The sequence below is a fragment of the Pelodiscus sinensis genome, chromosome 8, assembly GCF_049634645.1.
Source record: "Pelodiscus sinensis isolate JC-2024 chromosome 8, ASM4963464v1, whole genome shotgun sequence".
NCBI lineage: Eukaryota > Metazoa > Chordata > Testudines > Trionychidae > Pelodiscus > Pelodiscus sinensis.
In genome coordinates, this window is record NC_134718.1 from 4,461,597 (window position 1) to 4,486,812 (window position 25,216).

General features: G+C 46.2%; 1 protein-coding gene across 5 annotated transcripts in view; it reads left to right on the forward strand.

The window, feature by feature from the left end:
- PDLIM1 (PDZ and LIM domain 1) overlaps positions 1-24,480 on the forward strand; it is a 56,867-nt gene extending 32,387 nt beyond the window's left edge. For 2 of the 5 annotated variants that reach the window (XM_075935730.1, XM_075935731.1), the window contains 6 exons: positions 1,114-1,198; positions 12,407-12,477; positions 14,676-14,981; positions 19,312-19,460; positions 22,216-22,333; positions 23,524-24,480. In XM_075935730.1, the coding sequence (XP_075791845.1) occupies positions 1,114-1,198; positions 12,407-12,477; positions 14,676-14,981; positions 19,312-19,460; positions 22,216-22,333; positions 23,524-23,710 (916 nt within the window). In that variant the 3' untranslated portion in view covers positions 23,711-24,480. Of the gene's footprint in view, positions 1-1,113; positions 1,199-11,984; positions 12,182-12,406; positions 12,478-14,675; positions 14,982-19,311; positions 19,461-22,215; positions 22,334-23,523 lie in introns of all 5 variants that reach the window. The other 3 variants (XM_075935732.1, XM_075935734.1, XM_075935733.1) reach the window with 2 other exon arrangements.
- The last annotated feature ends 736 nt before the right edge of the window (positions 24,481-25,216 follow it).

Here is a 25,216-nt window from a genome sequence, read left to right on the forward strand (position 1 = left end):
AGCTATCCTGCCCTAGACGGTCGCATTCCTGTGCCTAGTGTGGAGATCGTGGACATTGGAGGCCTCCCCCCAAACTTTGATGAGGTCCACGATCTCTGCACTAGACCAGGTGGACGCCCGCCTCTTGTGGACCCAGGCAGGCTCCTGGGGGTCGCCAGCCTGGTCCTGGGAAGAGGCGGAGGGCTGGGTGGCAGCAGGTGGCTGGTTCATGCCATGCAGGGTCTGCTGGCTGGGTGCTGGCAGGCTTGCAACTGGCACAAGCACTGTAGCCAGACCGTGGCCCTTTAAGGGCTCCGGGGCCGGGAGGGGGGCAGAAGAGTTTCCCTGGTTTGGCCCAGAGTGGGCACAGGGCAAGCTGGGAAGGGCTAGCCTCCAACTAGTCCGAATTAAGTGGCTACACAGCCCTTAATTCGAACTACTTAATTTGAACTAGGCGTTAGTCCTCGTAGAATGAGGTTTACCGAGTTCAAATTAAGCACTCCGCTAGTTCGAATTAAGTTCGAACTAGTGGCTTGTATGTGTAGCGCCTATGAAAGTTAATTCGAAGTAACGGCTGTTAGTTCGAATTAACTTTGTAATGTAGACATACCCGCAGATCCCCAAATGAACTTTTTGTTGAAATCACACTCTGCCAAAAAATGTTTTTGCCCAGCTGTGATGAAGAGTACTTTGCCTGCCACGTAAGCCATCGTAACATACTGTTGCCAAAACCAGAGAGAGCCAAAGCAAACTGCTCCCTAAAACTGAAGCACTCCTCATCCTCTGCTGAATTTCTATAACCTGACTACGACTGAGAATACAAACTGCGTGCTGTCTTCAGGGCTCCCTAACCTAGAGCAGGACAAGGAAACCCATTAGGATTTTAAGGGGAGAGCTTGTAATTTTACCACCATTTTCAGTGTATCACAGATTTCTTCCTCCCCACAACAATCTGGCCGTGCCGTTTGCCTTTTCCAGTAGTTTGTGTGGAGTATTTTCCAGCCCTTTCCCTTCCCTGGTGTTACTGAGATTCCTGTTTCTGAATGGTTTAAAAACCATTAAATTTAATCCCCGTAGCTGAACCCAGGGTATAAAACAATCGAATTAACTATCATTCATGTTCCTTTATTGCAGAACTGAATCCAAAGTCTGGTCCCCGCTGGTGACAGAGGAGGGAAAGCCCAATCCATACAGAATGAATCTGGCATCTCAACCCCAGGTAAGTAATAATGGGCTTGTGTTGTTTGTTGTTGCCTCCCTGTGCTCTGTCCTGGAGTGGTGTATGCCCCGATTCCCAGCACGTCTAGCTCCAGGTGATTTCAGTGGGAACAGTGGCTTCAAATCTTTTTCAAACCGCAAACAGAGAAACTCTGTTAGTGTCAGCAGGCCCGTCTCGGTGAGGGAGACTGTGCTAGCCCTTATTCTGAACTCTGCTGTGGCTCAGATGAGCTGTTAGGAGGCTTGATGTGGTTCATGAGGAACAAGAGTCTTGTTTTCTCTTTGTACTCGTTGTGGTACTGCCCTCGTAGACTTAGTGAGAGAGAAGGCCTTGCCTCCAGGAGCTGGCTGCTAGCAGACTGGCTTTGGAACATAGCATAGCCCTCCTAGAATATTGCTGGGTCCCTGTCGTCATTCTGTCTAGGTGCTGCCCTGAAGAGCTTATCTAAATGAGCTGTTTGGGGCAGGGATTGTGTGTATATAGACAGCCTAGCATATAGTGGGGGCAACAGAATACAGGCCATAAATAACAGTTTGAGCACTTTCATCGTAACCATTGCTGAGCTTATTGGCTTTCCTATATAAGAAGAATTTAGGCAGAGAAGGGGACAAATGAGTCATTCTCACAATGACTCATTTAGGCTAAAAACACAGGGACACTGCCTAAGGAGAGAGCTTTGGAGATGGGGGTCTGCCACCCTTTCAGTTGCTTGCAGTCTGTGCAGTGTTGTGGTATGGATCGTTCATTCGCTGGCACAGAGTTTGCAGCACGCTAGTGGCACCTTTCAATTCAGTTTTACTCAGTTTTAGGGAAGAAAGGCGGGAGGTATCTTTGGAAGTCAATGGGATGTGAACATCCTATTCCTACTGGTGTCATTTCCCCCTTTATTAGAGTGGCAAAGTGCACTAAGAGGGCCAGAACCTCAAAGGTATTTTGGCTCCTAATTATCATGGAAATCAATGAAAGCTCGAAGCCTAAAGGTTTTGGAGGATCTGGGCCTAAGTGTTTGACCTATCCTATAAAAGGTAATGTGCCCATGTTGCATCACTGCCATTTGTGGAGGGAGAAGAGGCATTTTTGTTTTGTGTTGTTTTGTTTCATGTCAGCAGGTATAAATAAATCTTGGGGGTTGACAGCTTTACATCAGGAGTACACTGTGTTATTTTCAACCTCTCTACCTGTGATGTGGCTCTTTAGCAGAGGCAAAGTTTCACGTAGCTCCTTGTGCCCCATCCCCAAATGATTTCGTGAGCTAGATTCAGATGGTTACACTTGTGTGAATGTGGAGTAATTGCAGTGAAATCAGTGGAGTTACTCTGGATTTCTACCAGTATAATGGATCAGAATCTGGCCCTAGAACATCTCGGCTGCGTCTAGACAGGCTGCTTGATTTTGCGCAAAAGCACTGACGTTCTGCTGTCCGAAATCAGTGCTTTTTGCGCAAATGCTTTGACGTTCCCGTTCGGGCAAAAGCCCTTTTCCGGAAATGTTTTTGCGCAAGAGGGCCAGTGTAGACAGCTAAAAACTGTTTTACGCAAAAAAGCCCCAATGGCGAAAATGGCGATCGGGGCTTTCTTGCGCAAAACCGCGTCTAGATTGGCACGGACGCTTTTCCGCAAAAAGTGCTTTTGCAGAAAAGTGTCCGTGCCAATCTAGACGCTCTTTTCCGCAAATGCTTTTAACGGGAAAACGTTTCCGTTAAAAGCATTTGCGGAAAATCATGCCAGTCTAGACATAGCCCTCATGTTTGAGTCTTTTTCTAGCAAAATTAGTAGATGTGAGAATCATTTATTATGTAACCAGGAAAATACTAATTTTTCCTGCTACATTTGTGTAGTAAGCTTGTACCACAAAATGAGCCTTTGTGTATAATAAGACCATCCTCATTCAGTCATGTTCATGGTAGATTAGCAGCTGCGGTACAGAACTTGCTCTAGCTCTTCTACCAGTCAACTCTTTAAGCGACTGAGGCAAGTAAATTTGCTACAAGCCCCACAGGCTGGTAGGACAAATATTAGGTTAGGAGGAGGTAAGGCAGAGGTGGACATTGTGGCTGTGGGTAGTCTGCATCTCTAGCCTGTGAGTGTTATGGCAGGTTGGGGCCCAGATCGCCTGGATCCATGTTTTCATACCACGTGGAGAAAGTCAGAGCTGGGCCTTGTGACTTGGCCACTTTGGCTGGGACAGGTCTTGTAGTATGCTCTGATACACTATTGCAGCACAGCAGAATGGTGTGTAAACTCCAGCCTTTGGCAGTGATAAAGGTATTCAAGATCTGCGAGCAGTTCTGAAAATGCCAGGATAACCCCAGGGCCTTGGCTGATGCATCTTCTCTCAAAGGAAGCAAGGGCTAAATGCAAGGCTATGCAAGACGGATTGCTGAGCTTATGCTGGCTGTTGAATTGCCTGCATAGTTGCTTTGCCACCAGTTATCACAGCTTTGTGAATCAATTGAAAATGCCTAGAGGCGTGGTTCTTTTCTGTTCAAAGCAGGGACAGTCTAAAGGCTGCTAGGAACTCTGGTTATGAGCACAGTATAAACCCTTGGATAGACTGAATAGGGCCTGGCTACTCCTGAGGTGCAGCACTCAGCTCTCATGTTCCTGTAAGTGCAGGACAAAAGAAACCACAAGCTTTTACTGCTTAAGAGTGCAGGTAAGCAGTTTCTATTGGCCTGTAGAAAAAGTGCCAAGTGAAAGCAAACATTATGGGTGTGTCCCTTTGATTTTCAGCCAGTCAGCTCCCAACTGCCTGCTGTTGCTCTGAGACATGGAGGGCTGGAAGGGATCAAAAGAGGTCACTGAGGCAGGGCCAGGCCATCCCTGGCAGGTGTTAGGTTTAACCTGTTCCTCAAAAGCTACAATGTTCCAGAGCTTAACTAATTCTATAATTGTTAGAAAGCTTTTTTCCTAATTTCCAACTTAAATCTCCCTTGCTGCTTTCTTCTTTTCCTACTTTCAGTGAACATTGGGAACCATTGATTCCTGTCCACTTTATGCCACCCCTTTCCATACTTGAAGACTATTGTCAGGTCCCTCCTCAGTCGTCTTTTCTCAGGATTAACCATGCCTTTTAAAAAAAAAAAAAACGTTCCTCACAAGTCTGGTTTTCTAAAACTTTTATCATTTTTGTTGCTCTTTTCTGGACTTCCTCTACAGGCAGTCCCCGGGTTACGTACAAGATAGGGACTGTAGGTTTGTTCTTAAGTTGAATCTGTATGTAAGTCGGAACTGGCGTCCCCAAGTGAGCTGCTGCTGAAACTGATCAGCAGCTGATTCCAGGAAGCCGGGGACCAGCAGACCAGGGAGACGGGGAGCAAAACCTCGGAGGACGCCCGCAGTGGGACAGCCGCGGTGCGTCTGGGCTGTCCTGCTGCGGGCGTCCTCCGAGGCTTTGCTCCCCGTCTCCCTGGTCTGACCAGCAGACCAGGGAGACGGGGAGCAGCTTTTCTCACCCCGGAGAACGCGGGTGGCGGAACCGCGGCTCATCTGGGCGTCCCGCCACTCCCGTCCTCCGGGGCGAGAAAAGCCCCGTTTGTAACTGCGGATCCGACATAAGTCGGATCCGCGTAACTCGGGGACTGCCTGTAGTTTGGCCACATCTTTCCTGAATTTCAGTGCTCAGAAATTGGGCTTTAAAGTGAAAGTGTGGTTGTGGCGGATTTAATGGGTGCGAGCCCCACGCCCCCACACACAGGAGGGCAGACGGGGGGGGGGGGGGCTCCACGGACCCACTGCCTTACTCCATTTGGCCGGCCCTCGCCGGGATTGGTGCGAGGGGCCGGGGTAGGGTGCGATCACCCCTCGCCTTACCGCGGGGAGGCCCTTTATCACGCCTGCCCCAGGGCCGCCCGGCTGTTTCCCCAACCCTAGTTGGGGCCAAGTGTCCAGCTGCTGCGGCGCTCAGCTGAGGCCAAGCATCACATGGAGCCCCTGCTGAGTGCCACGGCAGCTGGGCTCCAAGTGGTGCTTGGCCCTGGCCAAATGCTGCAGCTGCCCATCATGCAGCCCCACCCTTTGGGCTGCGTGGCAGCCACTGGAGCTAGAACTGGGGCCACGGTGAGGCTGCCCCAGTATGGACAGTCTCACTGCAACCATGGCTCCAGCTTCAGCACACCCAGTTGTTCGCAGGGCCACTCATCCTGCTGCTGCATGGGGAACCCCAGCGGGCAAGCTCGTTAACATCTGGGGACGTGGCCTGGCAGTGTGCCATGGTCCAGGGGTTCACGGTCCACTGCTGGTCCTTGGACTGGCCATTGGGAACCAGTGTCCTAGCTTGAGGCCTCACCAGTGCTCAGTAGAACAGAACAATTATCTCTCGTGTCATACATAAGACACCTCTGTTAATACACCCCAGAATATTTGTCTGTCTTTGACCAGCATCATACTGTTTACTCCTATTCAATTTTTGATCCACTCTAAACCACAGATCCTTTTTAGTAGTACTACTGCCTAGCCAGCTGTTCCCTGTTTTGTATGGATACATTGGATTTTTCCTTTCTAAGTGAAGTATGTTGCATGTGTCTCCTCTCACCTTTAGTACGTGAGCTGGATAAATTAAGCTTATGCCCTAGTAAATTGTCCCTAAGGGTACATCTAGACTACAGGCTTTTGTCGACAGAGACTTTGTTGACAGATACTGTCGACAAAGCTTCTGTGGACAAAGAGCGTCTAGACGACATCCAGTTCTGTCGACAAAGCAAGCCGCTTTGTCGAGATGAGGGTGTAGATGCAAAGGACGGTGTAGTGACAAAAGGCGTTATTCCTTGTAGAATGAGGTTTACTGCTGTCGACAAAACTGCCGAGTTCTGTCGACGTTATGTCGACAGAACTCGGTGGTAGTGTAGACGCAGGTATAGTTTTGTCGACAAAACCCTGAAGTCTAGCACAACCTGCAGTGCCACAGAACTCCTTGCTGTTTTTGCAGATACAGACTAACATGAGGCAATCCAAACCATAACTGGAAGATTCCACTGAGCTTTCCAGCTTTTCCAGTGCCACTTTCAAGAAATTAATGACACACATAGTACGCACTTTTAATAAGGCCCAGGGGGTTTTGTCCATACCCTTTCAGTGACTCACTACCGCAAGTGATGCTTTGCAGCACAGAGATTGTGAGACTGCAATGTCAATTTGAAAATGCTAATTTCTCCCAGAAATGTGGCAAACATGCCATGCTAGCTAATTCGGGGCTCCCTGTAGAGAATAGCAGAAGAGAGAATTCATAGTCTTGCATGTTGCAAATGTTGTTTTTTTTTTAAATACATCCTTGTATCCTGAGCAGAATGTGCTGGCAATACCAGCTTTGCCAAACTTTAAAAAAATTCACAAGCATCAGCCTAATCTGGGGATGTTTGTGTGGTTGTTAACATGTTTGCTAACGCCCTAACAGACTCTTAGTTGTTCTGAGTGTCATTAATCATTATAGTTTGCTCATAATTAAAAATAAATAAATAATTCCTAGAAAAATGGCTAATGCAAGGTCTCTATCACAAATAATTTGTCAGAAAAGACATCAGTGGCTAGAGCATGTGTTAGGAACAGATCAATATCGACTACCGATTATAGCCCTCTGTCCAGTGAAAGCCAGAAAATCCTACAAGAAATGGGTAGACCTAGGATGACTTGGAATCGTATGATTATCAATGACACAGAAAAATTTAATTTGAAATGGGAGGACTACGTCACATGGCAGCCGATAAGCAAGTGGGTAGCTCAGTGTGCTGAAAAGAACGAGATGGACTAGGCTTAGGTCTCTATGATATTCCTAGAAGTCGTTAGATACAAAACTTTAATTTGTTCACTTGCAGAAAAGCACGTCTGCCAAAAGCATCGTACTTTGAGCCTGAGTACGGTATGCTGAACAGAATGACTAGTTATGGTTCCATATTACATACATAGTTATATGTTGTTCCTTTAGAGCCTGATCCAAAATGCCTTGAAGAGGATTCTTATTATCCTTAACAGGGTTTGGGTCCAGCCATAGGATGTACAAAGAGCAGTCGTACAAATGAATAGCTAGGACTGGGATGTGTAGTCGTGGATGGTTATGGCTGTGGTAGCCTATGTATCGCTTTGTGCAGTGATAATAAACCCAGCTTTTCCTATAAGGCCTGCAGTAGAGATGGGTTAGTTAACTGATGCAATTCTACACTGGGCGTAACTATGTTAACTTTGGAGGAAGGAAATGACTGGTATATTTGCTCTGTTGTTTCACTTGTGTTCTTACCCGAAACTTAAGGATGTGTTTTCACTTGACTTACTCTTCCCTCCCTCTTTCCCCCCACCCCCGTCAGTGGAGAGGCAGAAACTATCAGAATCACTTGCCCTCTACTAAGAAGAATTATTAGCTGGTTAAAGTACTGAGCTGGAACTGAGGAAATCTGGGTTATATTCCTGGCCCTGCCACAGACTCTATGGATGACCTTGGACGAGTCACTTAGTCACTTTGTACTTCAGTTTCCCAAATCTATAAAACAGGAGATAACACTTCCTTTTCCCCACCCTTTGCCTGTCTTGCCTGTTTAGAGTTCAAGCTCCTTGGGGCAGGGTGTGTCTTTTACTGTGTTTGCGAAGTGCCAGCACAGTGGGACTCTGGTTTCAATATGCGACTTTAGGCGTGTTTGTATTAAAATAATAATAAACGGATAAAATGGGCTATGAGGCCAGTTTCAAGAGTGTTCTAAGCTGTAGCTGTAGCAGTCTCCAGGTGATCTGGCCCATTCTCCAAAGGATCCTCTCTTTGTACTTTGAGGCAGAAATATTAGAACATCCCAAAAAACTAAGCAGAAGATCCAGGTTTAAGATTAATTTGAAGTTTAAGGCCCCTTTAACTAAAAATTGTATCAACTTCAAAATGGAGCAGTGATTTTTGCCTTGTTTAATAATGTATAACCTGCAGGTGAATGTTCTAGTTGGTTCTGAGCATGAATCACGACATTCAGGTAGGGCTCGTCTACATTGGCCCCTTTTCCGGAAGGGGCATGTTAATTTCAGCCATCGTAGTAGGGAAATGCGCGGGGGATTTAAATACTTTGAAGGAATAAGATCCTCCGGAAAAGGGCGCTTTTTCCGGAGGATCGGGGCCAGTGTAGACGCTCTTTTCCGGCTTTTCTAAAAGCCGGAAAAAAGCGGCGGACATTTTTATTTAAATGCTGCGGGGGATATTTAAATCTCCCCCGCGCATTTCCCTACTACGATGGCTGAAATTAACATGCCCCTTCCGGAAAAGGGGCCAGTGTAGACGTAGCCGTGATGTCTGAAAAAGCCAGCCATACGTATCAGCTTTCCCAGGGCTTCCTTAGCACTGCTCCCATCCTATGGGATGATGTAATTGTTTCCATTTTGTATATTTGTCTCCATGGAGACTTAGAAATCACAAAGTATAGATAGTGGGTGTGTTGTTGATCTAACCTTCGATAAGGCCGGGTATACCAGCAGTCTGTCTAAAGCAATAGCCTATAATGTAACAATCTCGAGTTCGAGACGGCTGAACTTTGTTGGCTTTTGGTGACCTTCTGTTTCTCTTTGTTTAGCAGGCATTACTGCATGCTTATGGAATGCGTTAGGAAAGTCAGAGAGGATGTGGGAAGCCAAGTGGACTTTTTGCTTCCCACCAGCAAAAAAAAAAAAATGTTCCAAATTTCTACTCTGCTTTCAAAACATGAGAGGCGCTTTTGGAAGGAGGAGAAAAGAGTACGGTTGTGTGAAGACACTCCAATCCTCAATAGTCATGATACATGCTGTGTCTCTATCTCTGAGAGAGACTAGAGATCAGACAGATTGATCCATGAATTGGGACCAGTGAGAGAGTTGGTTACAATAACTTTTGTTTTTGAAATTGCTACCTCTTTGGCTTAAAAATACATCTGTGTTCTGTGCTCTTAAAAGCATAGGCTCACAGCTAGCACTGTGTGGGGGGGTGCATGCTAGCAGCGATGGGTTTGAGATGAGAAGTTTGGCTCCAGATCTAAACAATCCCTCCCAGTGAATCTGGAGCTCATTGTATCTGAGATCTGGACTTGGACCCATCTCTATTGTAGAGTAGATGTAAACAGTGGACACCGAAAAATGTTAATCTTCTCTTAATTGGAGCAGATGTCTAGGTGCAGTGTCCAGTTCAGCCAGACCCAGGTGCTAAAAAAATCACAAGCTTCAGAGGGGTAGCCGAGTTAGTGTGAAACAGGAAAACCATAAAAAACAACAAATAGACTAGTAGCACCTTAAAGACTAACAGAATGTGTATAATGAGCTTTCGTGGGTATAACCCACTTCTTCAGAAGATGTGAGTTGTGCCCACAAAAGCTCATGTTTTCTTAGTCTTTCAGGTGCTACTAGTCTATTAAAAAAATCACAAGGTTAGTTTCAGAGTACCAGCAGAGCTTCACAGTGCTGTGTTCTCATTTGCCTTGTGGGTTTGGAGCCTTTGTGATGGAAGTGGGCATATTTTACAGTTTTTCTTCACAATCACAAGGGCTAGAAACTTTTGAAATAAAAATTGAGTCTCACATAGCCCCCAACTCCACCAGCCGGGCCTGTAAGAAGCACCAAATGTCACAAGACTCTCTAAGATCAGGAGCATCGACAACACCAAGGAACTGAAATGGGGTTTTCTCACTTTGGCCCACAGCAGGGATGCAGCAGCATTTCTGAGTCCTGCTGAAGGAGACTGTTAGCAAAGGCCGTTGCCCCTTTTTACTATAGCTTTTGGCTTCACATGGGAAGGGGAGAATGTGGCTTTGGCTATAGTGTAGGAGGATCTTGCGCCTCCCAGTGTTACATAACCCCTCAGCATTTCTTGTTCATTGTAATGCTGAAATGTTGTTCATTGCTACACTAAGCTGGGGGGAGAGGAATACATGTGGAGAGGGTCCAGAGTGACTAGAAAAACTGGAGGATTGGCCAAAAGAAATCTGATGAGGTTCAACAGGGACAAGTGCAGAGTCCTGCATTTAGGGTGGAAGAATCCCAAGCACTGCTACAGGCTGGGGGCAGTTCTGCAGAAAAGGACCTGAGGCCTACAGTAGACAAAAATGCCCTTGTAGCCAAAAAGGCTAATGGTACATTGGGGTCCATTGGCAGTAGATCTAGGAAGGGATTATTTCCCTCTATGGTGCACTGGTGAGGCCACATCTGGAGTATTGCATCCAATTCTGGGCCCCCCTACAGCAAGGATGTGGGCACATTGGCGAGAGTCCAGTGAAGGGCAATGAAAATAATTAAGGGGCTGGGACACTGGACTTAGGAGGAGAAGCTAAGGGACCTGGGTTTATTTAGTTTGCAGAAGAGAGGGGGGGGGGATTTGAGAGCAGCCTTCAACAACCTGAAGAGGGTTCCAAAGAGGATGGAGAGAGGCTGTTCTCAGTGGTGACAGATGACAGAATGAGGCACAGTGATATCAAGTTGCAGTGGGGGAGATCTAGGTTGGATATATTAGGACAAACTATTTCCCTAGGAGGTTGGGGAAGCACTGGATGGGTTCCCTAGGGAGGTGGAATCTCCATCTCTAGAGGTTTTTAAAGTCCCGCCTTGACAAAGCCCTGGCTTGGGTGATTTAGTTGGGGTTTGTCCTGCTTTGAGCAGTCAGTTGGACTAGATGGCCACGTTAAGGCTGGAAGAGACCTCATCTTCTATGATTCTGAGACAGAACATGCTAGTGGAGGCACTATGTGAAGGAAAGCATAGAATCAAATGAAGTACCAAACTACCACAGAATATCTATGGATAGTAATTCCATGCTCTAATAATAAGAATTTAGCAGTAGGGTGTATTGCCAACTCCTTGCCAGAGGAGGCTGTGAAGGCTAGGACTATAATAGAGTTTAAAGAGAAGCTGGATAAATTCATGGAGGTTAGGTCCATAAAAGGCTATTAGCCAGGGGATAAAATGGTGTCCTTGGCCTCTGTTTGTCAGAGGCTGGAGAGGGATGGCAAGAGACAAATCGCTTGTCTTTGGTCCACCCTCTCTGGGGCACCTGGTGCTGGCCACTGTCGGCAGACAGGATACTGGGCTAGATGGACCTTTGGTCTGACCCAGTACGGCCGTTCTTATGTTCTTATGTTCTTATCTGACCAGGATAGTGATAGTGACTGAGAAATGCTCAGGGAGATTAGAGACTCTAAAAATAAAAACTCAATAATGGGAGATTTCAACTGTCCCTTTGTCAACTGGGCATGTGTCACTTCAGGGCAAGATGCAAAGAGTTTTTAAATGACTGCTTCTCAGAGCTGCTAGTCCTAGAACCCACAAGAGGAGAGACAAGTCTTGATTTAGTCCTCTGAAAATCAGGCCTTGAAGGTTGGACCCTGCCTCTAAATCCACTTTTCAAGTCCTATTTGAAAATGTCAGCCTCCGTTGGAACCAGCCACCTGATAACCCCCAGCAGGCCTGCGCCCAGGCTTGGTTTGGGGGCATGGTGTGAGGGCGACTGTGCCAACATGTGCTCCCGAATCCAACCATTCCATTTAATGGGAACCGGCTGCAGTTGTTCCAGTGAGGTCTGCTGGCACTCAAGGCAGTAATTTGATTAGGTGGGTCTCTGCCCCATCTTTCTGGAGAGCTGCTGTTGCTGAAGCCTAATGTCTGTGTTATGGACTCTTTTCACGGGGAGCAGGACGCTTGTAGCACAAAGACCCTCTGTCCGCTGAGAGCGCTGTCCTGTTGTGGGATCACAGCGGGGGGGATATAGGGAGAGCTGCCCTCATTGCTGCATGTTCATTGGGCTGTCCTGACGCTTCCCACCTGCATGTCAGATGCTTCTGACTTTGCCTTTGCTCCCTTGCATGCAGGAAATAAGACACATAGGAAGTGCACACAACCGGAGTGCTATGCCTTTCACTGCTGCCACTGCTTCCAGCACTGCCCCCAAAGTGATCACTGCCCAGTACAACAGCCCTGCAGGCCTGTACTCCTCAGAAAACATCCAGACGTTCAACAATGCTGTGGAGTCCAAGTCATCTGGTGGTGCCCAGGACCCCAGCAAGCCGTAAGTAGTCCCTGCCCCCTCCTTGGTGGGATGTCTGTTGTCATGGAGAGCGCTTTGTCATAAACTCATTGCGAGTGTATTGATTAACATGAGCCATTCTCTTTCAGGCTTCTGCAGACAGCAGGTGTGGGACTGGATGCAGTGCGGGGGGCATGGCGTGTGGGGACAGGGAATGTTCTGCAAGGTGCAAATGTGAAATTAACAATTGTGTGTTTTGTTCGCCAGAGACCGGCGCAGTTTCAGCGTTCATTCAGCATGACATACCAGCCCTTAAAATCACCCTCTGAGCGAAACAGGTGCCCAATGCTTTCTTATCAGAACGTTGTATCATTGGTCTTGTCTTCTGGCTTTTCAAGAAATGCTGGAAGGGTACAGTGTGGTACAGGAAACGAGCAGCCTCTTTTAAGAAATAGCTTTGAAATCTGACAGGGACACCGTACAGGCTGGGAGTTTTTATTAAACTGCCCTTTGCTTTGGGTTTTAAAGAACTGGCAAAAGCTCTGGGCAGTTTCTCTTCTGCTCAGCATGTTACATGGCTAAGACTAGAAGTCTGAAAATGTACCTTTCCTTATCAGCAGTCCCAGCAAACATCCACAGGGACGGGTCTGTGTTTGCACCTAACTCTTCCCAAAAAAATGACACTTCACCAAAAAAACTAGCCTGTTTCTAACCTGAAGTGCTAGAAACAAACCTGAGTGTGTCTGATGATGGGAGCCAGGAAAGTACTGGGCTCTCTTCCTGGCTTGGACCATGACTTTCCATCTGCCCTTGAGCAAGTCACTCACCTCACCTCCTGAGGTCCCAATTTCCACATCTGTAAAATGAAGATCATGATGATAACAAGAATTCAGAGCCCTGGATGTGGTTCAGATTACCCTGGTGCTCAGGAGCACTAGTCATGGACCAGGGTGTTAGGTGCTGCATAGAGGCCATCACAATCTAAAGATACTGGCCTCTGCCTGCAGTTTTATGCCTGTGTTTTAGGTATTAGTCCTCAAATCTCTGACTTATAGTTGTAGTCAAAAGGGAGAGGTCAGGGGAACTTCAGTGGTGGTCACAGTTTTGTGCCTGCAGAAATTGCGACCTTTTAATATCAGTCTAACAACATGGCTCCTAAGGCACTAAAAGTTCATCTGCAATGTGCACACATGGATCACCTTCTTATGTTGCATTGTGCCAATGCATTGTCAGATCTGCCCTGGCTCCATTCCCACACCCTCAGTCAAGGCAGAATTTAGCATTTAGGATTTTGTTCTCTTATCTGCCAGATTAAAGTGTTGGGTCATGTCATGTTGTCAGACCCCAGCCATGGGCTGCAGAAGGCTCCTCCCTCCGGGGGAACGCTGCTGGGTAAGGGGATCGTAAGACATTTTATCATCACTTTTCTAATTAGGTCAAAGTTCATGTCTGACATTATTGGTGGTCTCCAGTGTTCCCTCTAAGCTGCATGGCAGCACAGCTTCACAGGGAGCCTCTGACTGGGCAGAGCTGATTCGTTACCTGGGAGGCTGGGCTGCCACGCAGCTTAGAGGGAACACTGGTGGTGTGTCTCGCTTGTGTAGACACCCTGGTAACATCAGGGCAGTGCCTTCAGCATTTTGGCTTAATTGCCCCAAGGCTTATCTTTGCCTTATGCTTCTCTCCTGGGAAGAGTCCCGTGTCAGTGAGACTCATGGGGCTGTCACTCTCCCTCCCTCTCTGGAAAGAGGGCAGGGGGCAGTGAGTGGCAGCTGTTAAGATCCAGATATTGTAAAAGGCTGCATAAGCCTGGCAGGAATGAGGCTTTCACCTGTTCAAACCCAGACAATGGAGACTTACCCTTCGCAGCTTGTTTTTCAGTGATTCAGGCTTGGACATGGGACTGGCACCAACATCATGTGATCTGAAACACATAGTGCTCTGCATCTATCCAGCACCTTTTTCTCTGAACTCCAGAGAGGCCAGATCTGTGTGCCGGGGTTACTCCAGAGGAATGTAACTGGAATTGCCCACCCCAGCACATTCCCTTAGATTAGTGCTGGTGTAAGTGATGCAGACCCTGGCCACAGAAACTGCAGCTTACAAAAGAGCTGCCTGATGCTGACAGGTGGTGGGTTAAGGAAGGGTCTTTCTCCTGCTACATTGTACCCTTTGGGTATGTCTGCATTGCAGTATGGAGGTGTGATTGCAGTTCATACAAGCATAACCGATCTACCTAGATTAAAGCTTGCTCAGTCACACCTCATGGCTGCAGTGTAGGCTACCCTTAGTGCTCAGCCTGAACATCAGCATTAGCCAGAAGCCGGACCACAGACGTGATCTGTATATGATGGATCCTTCCAGTGAAAGGAAGGCTTGGTTTGCAGTACTCGTTTCAGAATTGCTTGGGAGTTTGGTTTAGTCCTCCATTAACTTCTCCCTTCCTTTCTTCTTTCCCCTCTGTGTTTCTCTCAACTCGGCAACCTTAAAAAAAATGAAAACCCCAACCTCCCCTGTAACCCTTTGCTGCCTCCAGCCGCTTCTCGCCTCCTGCGTTCCAGGCACCTTTGGCAATGGTCTATAACCCTCTCCAGCCGCACACCTCTCTGCCTCCATTGCATAGGAGGCACAGCACCTCCTCAATCCCAAGCCAAGTGAGAGTGGGGCCCGAACAGCTAAAGCAAGCCGCTCAGATCTGCCCCAACAGCCCTGTGGAAGTGGAGGTGCCGGGACTCAAAGTGGTGCACGTGCAATTTAATTCCCCTTTGCAACTCTATTCCCAGAGAAACATCCTGGATACTTTACAAGGGCAGATCTCTTCCGTTAGCCCGGCTTTTCCCAGGTAACTTTGCCTGCTGTGTACGTGGCTTACTTGGCGCACATCTGCATCCACGGCTTCATCTCCACAAGTGACTTGTTATCTGTTCATTGCTCAGTGTCAGCCCGTCACCAAGAATTGGAGGTTTTATGTGTCACCTTTCTGAATGAAAACGTAATGCATGCTGGTCTCCTCACAGAAGCTTTCTCTGCATTGCATTTGCTTGCTGTATGCAATGCAAAGCACCGGAATGTACCAAATCAGTCTACCACTGTCCTCTGCTGCTTTACTCACCCACCTGCAGAGAATGGTGAAATGTACAAGGTTTTATTATTTGAAAAATGGTCTTGTACTGACTTGACTTGGGCAGTGGAAAGGGGAGTGGGAGTTGCTGTTTACATCACCAGACTGGTAACATAGAGCCTTTAATTCCAGCATCCCTAATTTGGTGGTGACTGGAAGTCACTGCCATCTGTCCAGCTAAGTGTTCTGTGAGCTTCCATTTCACACATTGCTGGATTTGTGTGTAGTGAAGGATCAGGCTGATTTTGTCTCATTTCTGGCAAGAACAGGCTCCTTCTCCCCACTGTTTGCTTCCCAGGCAGGTGACACCTACTGTTTGGAGGCAGTGCATCCTAGTAGGTAGAGCACTGGCTGGGCACTCAGGAGACTGGGGTTCTAGTCCCAGCACTGCTATTGGGTTGCTGGGTGACCTTCAACAGGTCTCTTCACCTCCTGTGCTTCAGTTTCTCCATCTGTCAGGGCAATGATGCTTCCCTCCTTTGTAAAGCGCTTTGAGATCTACCGATGAAAAGCAGTATAAATAGTCTTGTATGGTATTAGCCTGTATTGATAGAAAGCAGTTTAGCATCAGGGAATCACAGTGCTAACCAGCAATAGCACAGCATCTTAGGATCTGCAAACCAACATTCAGCATGCTTGGTTTGCAAATTATGGCATTAAAATTAGGGTGGGCAGAGAAAGGCATAGTTTAACCTACTTCATTCATTTTTGCACACTAGCTGATAGACCAGTTCTTTTCACAGGAGCGGATTAGGAAATCAGCTGAAGTGCTGCATTCTTAGGCCAGGTCTACAGAGGGGGCAATGTCAGACTCTCCACTGTGTGAGGAATCAATGGGAGAACCTCTCCCGTCAACTCCCCTTACTTTTCTCACTCCAGTGGAGTACCAGTGTCATTGGGAGCACAGTCAGCAGTCGATTTAGCTGGTCTTTATTAGATCCACTAAATCGACCCCTGAGAGATTGATCCCCACAGTGCTGAGCTCCAGTAAGTGTAGACAACGCCTTAGATTGTTACAGATGGTTTGTGTCTGTTTCAGCTTACAATGCTGTGAACTGGCTACTGTGTATGAGTCCCATTCTCCTTTTCTGGACAAAATTGGAATGGCAAAATTTTGTCATAGTTCCTATGCTGCTAACAGCCTTGTTAGCTCAGGTGTTAAGGACCATATGCTTTCGAAGCACAAGGATCTGCGTTTTCACTCAGCAGTCACAATGGACATGTGGCCAAGTTTTGCAGTACAACAGCCAGGAAATCCCAGACAGCCACCAATTTATTACAATGCAGTGTGGTTACTGAAAGCCTGTGTACATTGCCACTTTACTGCACTGTAGCTTTTTTGCTCAGGGGTGTGAAAAAACACCCCCCGAATGCAGCAAGTTACAGTGCTGTAAAGCACTAGTGTAAACAGGCTCCCAGCAGTGTTAGCTACTCCCCTCATGGAAGTGGTTTACCCAGGACCAGCTCGAGCCATTCCTGCACCCCGGGCAGCGGGCGCGTGACGCATGCATGGCTTTGCCCCCGGGCGCATGCGCAGCCCCGGCATGCTGTGCACCTTACAGCTGTAATCGGGCATGCGGCGCCTGATTGCAGCTCTAAGGGGCACCTCACGCCCAGGGCCGGGGGCTGCGTGGCGCCCTTAGAGCTGCCATCAGGCGCCCCCCATAAGTTGGCACCCTGGACAGCTGCCCGGCTAGCCCCCCCCACTTAATCCGGCCCTGGGTTTACCTACAGCACTGAGCCACGATCACGTTGTTGTAATAAAGCTCGGCTGCGGTTGCACTTTAAGCTTATAAGTGTAGACAAAGCCTGCAACATTGCTCCTTGTAGTTCAGTTACAACTTGTAATTGATATGCTTTACCTCAGGAACAGTAAAACATCCCCTTTTCCCATTGCTAATCCAGACTCTGGTAATGCTGACAAAAGAGCCCAAATGGATCTTCACCCACTTCTTAAGTGTATAGCATTAGAATTCCCTAGTCACGAAGGTCTTCATTACTTTTACAAAACATACTCCAGTAAAATAAAAGCAAAATTATGCTTGTCAAAATACACTGAACGAAGCTATCCTTGTGTGGGGTTTATTACAGTAACAGGTTGGTTTCTTACTAATTTGCAGTAGTTCAACAGTGGGTCTTCTGGTTTCTATGATCAGTTAGTAAGGTTCCCCTGCTCTCCTTATGGAGTGATTAATTCCACTGAGGGATGTTGGAGTTATCTGTGTCTCCACAAACTTTTCCTCTAACCCATAGTATGTGCCTCTTCCACAAGACATGAGCTATTGCACCGTTTTATGAGGGATTTTTTTTGTTCTGTCTTCAGAGTCTCATTTTCTAAATATCACAAAGTGCTAAAAACCTGGAAGGTCTAACTTGCACATTGTCACAATATGTGTTTGTTTGAAATGTTTTGTTTCTGTTTTTTTATGATGTTCTGTAAGACAATTTTTAGCATTTGCTTTTCAATGTAAATTGATTAAATATCTTTAGTCTTGTGATTGAAAGACTTAACAGTGGGCTTCAGCCCATTATTCTGAGGGTAGAAATGGTGGTGAGAGAACACCAGAGTTAGTTAATTGATGATAATCCAGGGATTTTCCTATGTAATAGACATTGGGACTTGATCCTGTTTCTGCTGAGAGTTTCAGGTCATTGAGATTTGTATTCCTGAAGCTTGAATGTATGTGTGTATTTCTCAAAAGAATGCACTGCTTTCACTCCAGAATATTTTATAATAGATGGAATATTTTTGAGATTTTTAAATGAAAAAGTGCATTATAATATTTGCCATTAATTTACCTCTGGGGCTTAGAATGTTTATTGTGCATGCCAACCCCCAGATGACTTGATTATACTTTGGCAAGGAACATAGGCTGTTGCTTCATCGTGAAAAAAATTCTCTCTACAGATTCATCTCAATTCGGGATGCTTGTGTACAAATGCCTACACTTTATGCAAGAATGGTGTTCTTGTAGGCTAAACTTAGCAAACTGCTTGCATCTTATTATTTAACCTACTAGGCAGATGGCACTCATTCCTTATTTTTTATAAAGAGGGCTTTTGCCCCTTAGCCAGTGTGGGTAAGGTTTCCAGCTGCATTCGCTTAGGATGCTTCAGCTGGAAGACATGCATCCATTTGACCTCTGGCAGAGAGATGGTTGAGATGCTGAGGTGCTACCTTCGCAGTTCAGAACCATTAAACCAAGAGTGCTAATCGCTCATGCACCACAGAAGGCAACACAAGTGGCCAGGTGGACAATGGGGATCCATTGCTGAGAGCAACAGCTTAGGGGTGACTCTGCCTGCTCTGTGAGTGTAGGCAAGTTGCTGCAGCACTTTGGGTCACAGTGATCCTATCTGTAAAATGGATATATTGATCACCATTTTAAAAATAGCACTGTGAGCTTGAAACTGAGAGTCACTCTTGTGACTAAGGTCCACAGGTCAAAGCCCCTATCCAATGCAAAGGGTTTTTAATTAGAGAGTTATTGGCTGAATTGTGGCATTGGTTTCCCACATTCCAGGGCAGGAACAGGTAGTCACATTATTCCTCTGGAGTTGAAGTTGAAACTCAAGTTTTCATAACAAAGTCCCACTTGCTTCCCATTGCCTGAACTCTGTCTCCAGCTCTTGTTGTCTGGAGAACCAAGCCAGATAACTCCCTTAAACACCAGGAGCTGGACCTGCCCCAAGAATAGTACAACTAATTCTTTATGGCACAATAGGCCTTTTAAAAAAATTCAACAGAACTGTTATATCTTGAAAAGTTCCTTTTTAATTTCATGCACTGAATTGCAAAGTATACTTGAGAACGAAGGAGGGGTTTTCAAATGGTGAAAATGCTCTAAAAATTGAGTGTTTTCCATTGGGCAGCAGCGGTGTTCATCTCAGTAGGTTTGCATTTTACTTGTGCAAAAAGCCTCTATCTCCACCATTCCATGCTGTATGTTTCCATATGTGGGTGTGTCTCAGATTGTAGTACTTACAGATTGTGGCAGTGACTGTTTCAATTATAGGTCATTTATAAAATATTTTTAAATATTCTCCCCAGTTTAGAGCAACACAACCAGCCCTCCAGTAACATTGTCATAGACAAGGAGTCTGAGGTTTACAAGATGCTTCAGGAGACAGAAGACCCAAAGGAACCACCCAGGCAATCTGCTTCATTCCTGGTGCTACAAGAAATTTTAGAATCTGAAGGTAAGCAGTTACTGTAGTCTCAACATGGCTGTCAGCATCCCTTCCCTGTAATCTGATCTATCAACTACATTTGGTTTAAAAGCAAACCCTCTTCCCCATCTGCTGATTGTTCAAAGTATCCACCAAAACGTACAGACACTTTTCTATTAATTTCCATGTGCATGGTTGCTCTTTCTGTGCAGTTGTTATGCATACGTACCCATGGCTGTGAACTCCTTCTGCGTAAGCATTTTAATAACAAACCCTAAAATGTTAAGCAGCAAAAAGGATCCTTTAAAACATTTTTAAAAACTCACCCAAATTTTCTAAATATCAGGCTTCACTTTTCAGTTGATTCACTGGGTAAAGACTTCTTTAGATTCAAGATTGTGTGGGACAGCATGAGAGCACTAAAGCAAGCAGTTTCCATCCTCTGTGCAAGGAAAGGGGAAAAATCAGCTGTCGTTAAAATCCAGGAACGTATTGGATCTGAATAAGGAGAAGTAGATGAAGGTGCCACTCTTTCTGGCATCACTGTTCAACATCTGGAAATTGCAATGCACAACTGCAGCTGCCTTATCAAAGGAATCTGTGTTGTACTTAGTAGAGCCCAAAGAGTTGTTTTTAACTCCTTTCTTTAACAAATAGGCCTAGATAGGGAAAGAAATTCTTGGAATTCTTGGAATGGCTAATTAAAGCCTGTTTTTTAGTTCACAGCACTGGGGTGGAGCATGTTTCCATCTATAATAACATGGTGGCCAGGTACAAATCTGGAAGTTAAACAGAGCAGTCAAATTCCATGGTCCAAGCTGAGTGATTTCCAAAGAGCAAACAGCCTTAAGAGATTCTTAAAATTCTTTTAATCGAAAATACAATCACATATTTTAAGTGTCCCTGTTTGTTACACATGTAACTTACAATCACTGATGGGAGTTCTGCACATAAGGGGGAAAAATAAAACCTGCATGTAACTCTCATTTCATTTGTCAGCCACCAAGAAAGTCTACCCCTTTCTCAATAGCACTGAAGAAAATAAGAGGCAAAGGGGATTTCTTTTTCTATTTTGAAATCTGTCAAAATTCATAAAGGTATTGCTTGGTTTCCTTTTGAGCTGATCAGCCTTGATACTGAGCAGGACCTGGAAAGTTGTGTCCCCCAAAGAAAATTTGTTGCTTAACTCACTTCCCTGTCAGCACATCCCAGAGAGGCTGGGATTACAGTCCGGATGTTTGGTGATGCTGGTTCAGACACAGTTTACCATGATAAACAGGCTGGCAAATGCTCTGAGCCAGCTTCCCAGCTGGAGGAAGTCACAGATATGCCTTTGTCTTCCTTCATTAGACTCATTAGGCTGCCCACTAACTCAGAGTGGGAGGGACGCCTCCCACAACCCTAGGGGGCTACAGACTTCTTTACAGCAACAGAGGGTCTAGGCCAATAGCTTTTGGTCTTGGAACTTGGATAACCACCAGTGGAGTAATCCAGTCCCTCTAGGGTGAACCTCAACTCCGTTTTCAGGCTTGGAACTTGGGAGGGCGTCATATTCCATGTAAAATATGGTAAGAGTTTTTTTTAAATAGCTAAAATGATGTTTTAGATTTGGTTGCCATGAGCAAACTGCTGTGCATCTTACCTGTGCAGTCCCTCACATTGGATTGTCAGGCCAGATGCTGGCTGGAGCAGCAGTAGTACACCTGTCACTGAGGGACATCATTATAGGCGGCCATGACTCTGAAATGGGGCTTGTCCATTCAAAGCTGACTCTGGTTCAGGAGCTTTGTAGTCCTGTAATTTCATCAATACACTGGTGCGGGGGAAAAACACTAATATGGACAAGTTGTCTGGGGCCAAATAGGACGTGTCCATCCCTGCAGTGTAACCTGCCCTAGTGCAAACCTTGCTTGGCTCTGGTACAGTGCATCCGCCACAGAGGAAACCAGTGAGGTGGGTACAGCAGCACCGATGTCCTGTGTGTAGGCTGGGCTGTATTATCAGGCTGGCTGAGAGCCAGCTTTGAAAAGCTGAGCCTTCAGCCCCTCGGGCAGCAGCATCTGCAGAGCATGTGGGGCTCTGGCTTTTCTCTGTCCTCTGCTGTGACCAGCAGCTTTATCCTTCCCCCTTTGTTCTTTCACCATTGCCATGTGGGCTGGTCTGCAGCAACTTGTGTTTATGACTGCTGCCCTTTGTGGCTGTTGCTAGGGGGTTGCATCCCCTTCCTTTGACAAACATTGGATGCAGCTCGCTCTTGGGTTTGAGTAACATACTCTTGGGAGACACAGTGATGATTCCCCCCACAGCCTGCCCCATCAGTCCTGAGCTGGAATAAAGTCGCTCTGTCCTACCTCTATAATGTGTGTGCCACTGTCTGTAAATTGAGAGGCTCTGCAGCCCTTCCTTACTGCCACATTATTTTAAAAGCTCTTTAATAATCCCCTTCCTTTATTGGAAGGCTGGTAATATTGGAATGGTTTTAAGATGCTGCTTCAGAAACTCTGCAGATGTGTGCAGGGGACTGGATTTGATGACTTCTTGAGGCTCCTTCCAGTCCTATGAGTCTACGAAACAGGCTTTGTCCTGGGAGTCAAAAGCCAGGAGAGATTCTTGAGATCCTCCAGTCTGACCCTAAGGCCCTAGGAGTTCCCTGGATTAATTCGTGCTTCAAGTCCAACATCTGTGTTGAAATAGACTGTCTCTTCTGACATTTAAGTCTGGATTTAAAGAATCTTCTTGCTGTTTGAGCAGCCCACAATCCGACGTGCTCTATTCTTTTCCCCAGGGGACCCCAATAAACCTTCTGGATTTAGAAGTGTGAAAGCACCAACAACAAAAGTTGCTTCCTCTATCGGAAATGCCCAGAAGCTGCCCATTTGTGAGCAGTGTGGATCCAGCATTGTGTAAGTATCAACCCGTCCCAATGGCTTACAGACTTTGCTGTGCAAGTAGGGTATGTGACTCTGCTGAAAGATGCAGTGAAGAGCTGTTGCGTCTGCTCTGGGTAGATGGCTGCATGTGGCAGTGAAAGGGTCTGGCAGGAGGGAGAGCAGCATTCCCTACTACTGGAGCCTTTCACTGTGGTAAGGAAAGTTCTGACCAGGGCAGCTAGGGTGGCGGGACAGCAGGTTACATCAGTGAGTTCTTTTACCAGGGATGTAAGGAGTCCAAACCAGGAATTAGCATTAAATATGAAGCCCTGTGGTTACTTTAATGATTGGGGAAGTGTAGAAAGCTCTGTACTATAAACAGTGTAGCTAATGAATGCAAAGAGTGCTGCTAGAGCAAAATTACAGGAAATTGTAACAGTCTGCTGTGTAATTGCCTTCTTTTGATTTGGCTAGTGGCCGATAGCACTTGCATGGTGTTTCCCCCAGGAGAAGGCCCAGATACAGTAGAACAGTTTGACACCTCAACTACACTTTAGGAGTTGGTGACTCTTTTGTGAATGGGAAAATTCAGGCAGGGTCCAGACACTTTTTGCTTCCCACACTGGTTGTGCAGGAGTTAATTTTTTTAATGTTACTTAGTCTTGAGCCATTTGAACCCACTGCTCATGGTACATCCTTGGTTTTGCACGTGCTGGTTTACCCGCCTGTCTGTAAGATTAAGGCCTAATCTACACTACAAAGTTAAATTAATCTCAGCCACCTTGTGCCAACCTATTTGTGTACATTTCTACACTCAAATTTGCCTTTGGCCAACATAAATGCCCTTAGGCAGATGCATTAATGTCACCACCCTGAATGGCCTTGAATCACAATCAATCAGCTGAGGGCACAGGGTTCTTGTTGGTAGTCATGGGGACAGAACGTCCTCTGGGGTAAATTGATCCCTGTCGAGCTACACCAACTGAAAATCTTGCCCATAGTTTCTCTACGACACATTCTGCCTCCCTAGAACCAGGGTCCCCATAGATATTTTCTCTGTCACATTGCTGCTGCAGAGTGGCTGTGTCCTTACTGCCATGGGCGCTGGCCGTGCTGCCTTGAGCAGTCACAGAAGTGTGCAAGCATGGGGGCATGGGTTCAGCCAGGGAGCCCTTGAGAGATTGCAGGAGCCCAGAGTTGAGTGATCATGTTGTTTCCCACAGGGGAATGTTTGTGAAGCTGCGTGACAAGCAGCGCCATCCGGAGTGCTACGTGTGCAGTGACTGTGGGACAAACCTCAAGCAGAAAGGACACTTCTTTGTGGAAGATCGCATCTATTGTGAGCTGCATGCCCGAGAGCGAGTGACCCCGCCTGAAGGCTATGAGGTGGTCACTGTTTTTCCAAAGTGAATGGCATCAGCTTTGTACGAGTCTTCCTGAAAAGCAGGCCAAGCTCCCTCCAACCCTGCCATGCAATAAGGAATGCTTGGCATGGCCTTTCTCTTGCTGCCACAGTAACCCTGCATCTGTTAGCCTTACATGCCACTAACTGTCACGCTTGCAGGTTTTAAAATCAGCTCTGACGAATCAATTGGATGGCTTCTTTGTACTGTCCAATCCTCTCCCTTCGCTGTTGATTGCAGATGAAAATCAGAAGCCAAAGCACAGAAGCTGTATGTCTTCTGTTCATGTTAAATAAACGTGATGAATCTACAAGGCAAACTGTTGTCTGCATTTCCTCTGGCCCTGTGTGCATTGCCTGCCTCCGCCCCCACCGCCACAAACACTCTGCATCTGAACAGGCTTGGCAGAATTCAATTTCCATGATTTTGTCATTTTGATGGAGCAAATTTTGACCATTACTTTAGCTCAGGCCTGTGATAAAAGGACCGTTCCAAGCCTATGACAAAATGAGAGGAAGCATTTATCCTGTGGCTCTCCTGTATATCACCAGAAGCTATTAAATTGGGCTTCTGGTGCATATTTCTTATGCTTTTATTTAATGGCCATTACTTTGTTTTATTTATGTAGCTATTTTCACTATGCCCTATTTTGGTGGGTTTACTAGCTTGAGTTGTTAGAAAGAAAGGATGATAAAATACATGTAGTCCAAGGGGAGTGTTCATTTTTATTTCATTTCATATTAAATAAACATTTTAACCAGTGCACATTGTTAATTAGCCCTTGTTTTAATATTATTTTTCTTCCATAAACAAAATTCTCATACTTGGTGAATTTTCTCAGATTCCTCACATGGCGGAGCAGGTCAAATTTCTTGTAGTTTTATGATAATGGTGTTAATTTCAGTGTCCCACATATTCCATACCACACTATACTCATTACTCTGGTAGGGCTGAACAGAGACACTGGATTTATGGCTTATTACAACAATCTGTAATCCCCTAGTCCCGTTTAGCCTATGACTGCAGGGGTGTGAACAGGCTACCGTCCCTTGGATTGTCTCAGCGCATAGTGTAACTATTTACACTAAACACACTGTTATGCTTTGATTGGTTGTGAAGCTGGGAGCACATTTCCCAGACCTGAGGAACCTCTGTGTGAGTTTGAAAGCTTGGGTGTCTCACCAACAGAAACTGGTCCCATATAAGAGATTTCCTCACTCACCTTGTCTCTCAATATGCAACACTACATACAACATCCGTGCGGTGTATATACAGCAATTGTTTGTCTAGGGAAATGTTGCACCAGGGTAAAGAATTTAGTTTGATTATAGCTGTCCGTATCGGTCAGCGTCATATGAGCAGCCAACTCTCTATAGGACACTGATTTGAGAAACATTGAGAAGATTGCCCTGCTGAGTATCTGATTTTGATGTGTGAATCATCCTGCAATGTTATGCTGGTCAGTGATGCTCCCTGGAATTCTGGGGAGTCTCACTGGTTTCTTTTGGTTTGA